Genomic DNA, 6584 nt, shown 5'->3' on the forward strand with positions numbered 1-6584 from the left:
CTGGACCATCAGACTCTCTTGGCATGCCAGAGGCGAGGCTGATCCTTCGTCTCTTACCACCAGCTTACCAAGGAAGGGTGAGTGTATGCTAATCTAGGAAGTTTTATGATGTATAGTACCACATGTACCTCTAGGACAATATTATTTCCTTTGTCATTCTGATTGATTACTTTTCCATTTGATTATTATTCCATTTATGTCCAGAAAAGTCTGCAAGGCTGAATTTGGTTCTCAGCTGAGTCATACATCCGTGATTCTGGGACAAGAACCTTATTATCTTCTGATCGGATCAATTGGTGAGCCTGTAACCCATATTACATAAACAAGAATATGAATCCCTAAAAATCAGGCAACAGCAAGCACCTGCTTTTTGAAGCAGAACAGTGTGGCTCTGTCTATGCTGCCAATGGAACCCGTGTTAGCTGAATGGGTTTCAACCAGGGTTCACCTGGATGGCATAGGGCAGGAGGCAGCGCCCAGCAAACTGCAGGGAGCCAGCTTGGCCACGAGGTAAGCTGGAGGGGCTGATCCACCAGCCAAAGAAGACAAAGCCATGCTCCAAACAAGGGCACCATTCCAGCTCCTTTGCTCAGGGCTTTGCTCTATTGCCTTAGAAGCAAGGATCCAAAACAACACACAGCCACTCAAGCAATCTCATTGCCCCTCAGGGTTTCATCTAGCGCTTGTGTCCAGGTCTTCCCTTCCTCAGAGCCCAGCCAGCTCCTAGGAGCATCTGCTCCCCTACTTAAGAGCCAGGAAGACTTGTATGATTTCCTGTAGTCAGCAGGCCTGTGACGCGCAATGACAGCTTCCAGTTTTAAAGGGCCCATGGGCTAGAAGAGGCGCCCTGGGACATACTCACTCACAAGACCGCTAACCAAATTTCTTGTTGTTGGGAGGCATTTGGGAGCCCAGGGCTTTCTTTTCCTCATGCAAACACTTGTCAGAGAATCACACGTCGTTGCATTTGCCACAGTGCAGAAATGCCATTACCGGGCAATGCTGCCCAGACCTGAGCCGTAAGGAAGGGGAACGGGGAAGGGGATCAGCCACCTGCATTTCTAGACAAGAACGAACTGTGGAATTAATATATTGGTTGTAACAAATCTGGGGCCACCTATGACTTTGCGGGAGTCACCACACTGCTGTCATAACCAGACACGACTGCTTGGCAACAGCGGGGACAGAATTCAGATCTTGCTGCTCCAAATGCCCCTACCCAAGCTTAGACTGGCCTACGGGGAAATCTCATAAGAGACCACGAGGCTTGGATCCCCCCCAAGCCGTCCGAGCAGTGGTAGGTTAAGCACAGATCCCATTGATCTGGAGTCTGAGTCCTGGTTGGCAGGACCCAACAGATCACAGATCTTCAGAGGGGCAGCAGCAAAGAGGGACCCCACCACTGGGGAAATGAGACGTAGCTCCAAGTCAGGCAGGGGCGGGCTAATGCTGGCTGCCTCCTGGGTGAGAATCCAGTGTGTTCCTGTGTTATGCATCATGGGGCATGATCTGAAATGCCTAGTGATTCATCGCAAGGTGTTTGAACTGAGTGTATTACAAGAGGTATCCCATGTAGCAATCCAGGTACTGAGGCAGCTACACCCAGCAGAAGATTGCAACTCCCTGATATATGAAGAGTGATAATATTAGCTCCATTTCCCTGGGCAATGGAGGTGATGGTGGGTTGATACAGCATGGGCCACCACTGCTCCAGAGACCCCACTTCCTTCCTTTTCATAGGGGCAATGGCTCTGCAACAGACACCCAAGTGTGAGACCCAACTGTTGGGAACTGTCCTGCATAAAGGAACAGAAGAGAAGCCAGAGTGAGAGAGCTGGCATCTACTTACAGGCCACCACGCCATGCTCCTGCCAGCAAGGAAGTAGCCACTGAGCGTATCTCTATTCACCCTGCATGAGGACTGAGAAGAAAAGGAGATCAGCATGGAAAGAAAGCAGACCTGCTCTCGTAAAACCATCCTGGAGAGCAACCAAGGGGCAGGAGCCTTTGGATGGCTAGCAAGAGCCATGTGACGGAGGGATGATTGTAACACCACCACCTAGCTCTTATCTAGAGCTATTCATAAGTACATTGCAAAGAGCTTTACACATGAGGGCAGCATCATTATCCCATTTTACAGATGAGAAAACTAAGGTGAAAAAACTTGCTCAAGTCTCCCAGCAGGCCTGCGCTAGAGCAGGCTCTAGAACCCAGGTCTCCTGAGTCCAAGTTGAGTGCACTAGCTACTAGGCCATATGATTATATGACAGCTGTGGCAGCTCCTTGAGCAGGATAGAGCCAATCAGGCAAGAGTGACCATGGAATCATAGAAGATTGTCATATTCAGCCTCAGTGCTGAGCAGAAAGGCTTGGACTGGATGTACCACCATCCAACAATGGATGGACTCAGACCTGCTCACATCCAATGGCTGGAGGCCAACAGAGGCGAAGAACCCTGCCTGGACTGAGGTTTGATTCAACAACCCGGGAAGTCAACGGAGTCCTTCTATGGACTGAAACGGATGTTAGAGCAGGCCCCTAATACTACCACAACTAACAGAGCTTCTCCTTTAGCTCAAATGGGAGAGGGGTGTGCTTTCATGAGCCATAGATCATCCTACTGAGGGCATGTGTGTGTGTGTGGATTGACTAACGAACATATCAGACCCCAGACAAGTAGAACAGGTTGTTCAATTTGTTCCCATATAGGAGACACTGTTCTGCTCTAACTTGGCCTCACCTTGTGTCTCGCTGAGCAATTAGCATCATAAAAATAGACAATTATTTCCCGTTAAGGATTATGTAGGGGCGGTAAAAACATTTGCAAATGCATCTGTGTCTGTTAAAGTAGGATCTATTGGACAGACTCTCTCTGGCCACACCTGCCATGTGTCCTGGCCTTCTTAAGACTCAGCCATGCAAGGCGCTGAGTACTCTGGCCCTAGTCCTGCAAAACACTTAAGCACGTGCTTAACTTTAAACACTCAAGTCCAGTGAACATCTTTCAGACAGCATTTCTCAATGAGCGCAATTAGAAATAATCCCTAGCTCTTAAAGTCAAAGGCATAAGGGATAAATACCCTAAAAACAGTCTCTCCAGGGGCTGTTCAACGTATCTTTGCCTTATGTATTGGATGTTACAGTATTTTGTCACCTACAGAGTATAGTCCTGGGCACATTGGAAATAAGATTAGATAGAAGCACCTGAAATAGAAGACTCCGCTATGCCAGGGATGGAAGGTGTGGGTCGGTACTATTATGAAGGGGAAGGGAGGTGACCATGAAACAGATTCTGTATTAAAATGTGGGTCATGCTCTGAAAATTTTTTAGAACCTCTCAGGCCTCTTCCAGGTAAGCATCTCCAGTTACATCCCAGGAGCAATAGATCCCAGCAGACACATTACAAGGCAGGATCCTTTTTCACATGTTCTGAAAGCTGCAAGATTCAAATTTTAGTTGGGCTGACTCAGCCCTTTCTATGCAGATAAACCGAGCTTTCTCCAGTTTGTTGGGGTCTCTCAGAGAAGATTTGAGAAACCAAGACATTTTTAGTAAGAGTAGCTTTCCCTGGGCCAAAATTTCCTCTCTCCATCCTGTTGTGGTGCAGGATATGTAGGAACGGGCTGATTATCAAGGTGCTCAGCTACCCCTGAAAGTTATTTGGAGCTGAAGGTGCTCAGCCCCTCTGATAATCAGGCTGCAGCTCTCTGCGATCCACCGGAGTGGTCTGGGGCCCAATCCGGCAGCCCCTACTCACATAAGGAGCCCTTTTTCATTGTTTGAGGATTACTAGGTTGCAGGATCAGGAGTGCAGGTCCTTATCTTGCAATCCAAGCCAGGCGGGTGGACCCAAATGCAGGATCAGGGCCTTAGTTTGCAAAGTACTTTGGGATGGAGTGAGTGGAACCTAAGTGTCCACAGCACCTCGCAGGCTCAAGTCCAGAAAGGCACGTTGCTAAGGTGCAACAGCAAAACAAAACAATTAACTAAATTAGGATTTCAAAAACAAGGTTCCTGATCCTTTCAGATGGCACTTGAGAAACCCGTCCTGAGAGAGGAGACAGAAATTGCAAAGATATAAGCACATAACAGGAAAATTAATTAAACAAAAACCCTCTTACCCATATCCCTACAGCCACGTTCAAGGCAAAATAAGCCACGATGACAATAATGTCAGCAACATTGAATGGCTGCGGAGGAGTAACTGATCCAGCGGTGGAATTGTCACCCATCATCCCGCCGCTCCCTGCCCAGCCCCAGAGAAAGCAGCGGAGTGTCAGAGAGACAATCACTGACTCAGTAAGTGATTAGCTGCTTGTGGAAATTGATCATTAAACAAGCTGGAGCTGGGATTTTTGCTTTGCGAAGTAGTTTATGGGGACAGACGGGTTATCAAAGTACAGCCTGGCTTCTGCCTCCCTCCCCCTTTTTGCTAACATATGGCCCCTCAGAGCTCCAGGAAGCCAAAGCCAAAGCCAAGTCCAGGGAGTTAGGCAGTTGTTGAGCTGCAAACATGATTTCTGGCTATCTGCAATCAACAGAATGTAAACTGGCTCCACTTATGCCCAGACTTGAATTGCGACGCCCTGAGAGCAATAATCTTGGAGGTATGTTCCTCAGGTATTTAACCACGGGCTTTACTTTGCTGTTTCTCAAGGCAGAGCAAGATTTAGTCATTCTCTCTTTCTTCACTGTTTCCAAGGGGAGGAAGAAAGCTTATGTGAAAGAACAAAGGAGGTATTACAAGCAGCAATGACCTGATGTAAACGTGTCCTGCTTTAGCTTTAGATCACTGGATCTCACATTGTGGTCCCGTTGACATACAGAATGAAACATTTTGGGCTGCTATGGGGAGCTGTAGGTCTCTGAGAGCATCTCTCTCACAAAGTGATCCACAGAACAATAAAGTTAGAAACACAAAGTAGATAGAAAGGTTCCTGGCCAGAAGAGCAATGGCACTAGAACAACCATCAAGGGTTTTGTCGAAGACTCATTTCTCAATGAACATTTCTGCTGATGAGAAAATCCCCTCCAGGGTACGATTGTGGGAGAATAAGTGTACTAAGGCCAACATTTTCAAATTTCGATGCCAACAGCTAAGCCCTTAAATAAATAGGCTGAATGTTATGGGGGTGGAGAACCTCTGGTTTGAAAACATTGCTCTCCGTTCTGGGACCACACATTTCCCTCCAGCACTACATTCTGTGGTTGTAAGATTTACCATGGAAGTAATTTTGATATCACAAAGGGCTAAAGGTGAAATCAGCAGCAGCTGCAAAGACAACTTCTCTTTGCTCACAACACCCTGGCAATTGACCATGGTAGGAAAGCAAAAACACACATATTTCATGTGTGTCATAATTTCACTTGAAGATGACAGGGCCCTGAAGTCAAACTCTGTGGATTCCTTTGTCATAAAAGAGGGACAGCCAAAGCAAAGCCAAGGGACCAGACACCCTGAGTCCTGAAGTCCAGTCTACAGCCATCTTCAATTCTACTACAGAGCTGCAGCCTGAAGACACTATAAATGCCAGACACACACACCACTCTGTCTCCATTCTGCTCAGAGAGCAGATCAACTAGATTTCTGTGCCTCTTCTCCACTCCAGCTACTTTCCCCCAAGAGGATGGGGTTCCAAATACCAGTTCCTGTATTAAAAGGACCAGTCTTTCCATTTGATTCACCTTAAGCCTCAAAAATGCATACAATATTCTTTACTTCCTGCTCTGAACTGTTGAGTACCGCATTGCTGTGCACAGGAATTACTGATAGAGGTGGCTATAGTTTAATGCTGAGTAATGCCCATAGATAGGGCCGCAAGATTATTAAGAGAAATGCTTGCTTTCCTAAATGTGTAACAACACTTATTAATCAAACTGTTTTATGCTTTGAATGCTTAGCCAACATACTCCATTTTATTTAAGATAGTGCTATACATTATAATCACATACCTTAAGGTTTAATTAATAAAATGTAGAGCAGTTACTCATCTGAACAGATTATCAACCTGTCTTTCCAACATTTTGACATAGTCACTAAAGTCCCTAGGGTATTTGCGTATCACTTCTGTAAATGTTTGTGTGCATACTCTTCCTGTTGGACTAAATTTTAACAGGCCATACCCTTGCTGGCCAATTACTATATAACCTGCATTAATACACTTGGAGCCCATGTGAGTGTTACTATGTCAACTTGGTGTAAGTAGTAACACTGCTAAATAGCTTTATAATCTACTTTTGTTAAAGTATAACCCAGGTACGATGATATATTTTGACATCTGCCACATATTTCTGGACAGGAAATACAGAAGGTAACAACCTTATGAAAGATAACCTCACAGGGTTATCACTGATTGCAGTAATATTTGACACAAAAGCATTTCCAAGTTTAAAAGCAAATAGAATTTGGCTTTATATTGCATCTCATCTACTCAACATACCTTACAAGGCAAATGGCGATGGACTGACTGCTTGCAAATACAGAATTCTGACCTCAACAAAGGCTCATTCATGCCCTTTGATGTTAGGAACACATCTCTCTCTTTGCTGGAGAGAAACCATGACAGCAAAGATGATCTTTCAC

The 6584-nt window shown here is 45.7% G+C and overlaps 1 protein-coding gene across 2 annotated transcripts in view; it reads right to left on the reverse strand.

Moving 5' to 3' along the window:
- Positions 1 to 4273, reverse strand: part of SLC5A10 (solute carrier family 5 member 10) — an 83978-nt gene extending 79705 nt beyond the window's left edge. Inside the window, exons 1-2 of one of the 2 annotated variants that reach the window (XM_038419092.2) lie at positions 4123 to 4273; positions 1850 to 1921 (exon numbers count right to left, since the gene is read on the reverse strand). In XM_038419092.2, the coding sequence (XP_038275020.2) occupies positions 1850 to 1921; positions 4123 to 4236 (186 nt within the window). In that variant the 5' untranslated portion in view covers positions 4237 to 4273. The remainder of the gene's footprint in view (positions 1 to 1849; positions 1922 to 4122) is intronic. The other variant, XM_043493574.1, reaches the window with a different exon arrangement.
- Positions 4274 to 6584: the final 2311 nt, after the last annotated feature.

This window comes from Dermochelys coriacea, chromosome 10 (assembly GCF_009764565.3).
Source record: "Dermochelys coriacea isolate rDerCor1 chromosome 10, rDerCor1.pri.v4, whole genome shotgun sequence".
Lineage (NCBI taxonomy): Eukaryota > Metazoa > Chordata > Testudines > Dermochelyidae > Dermochelys > Dermochelys coriacea.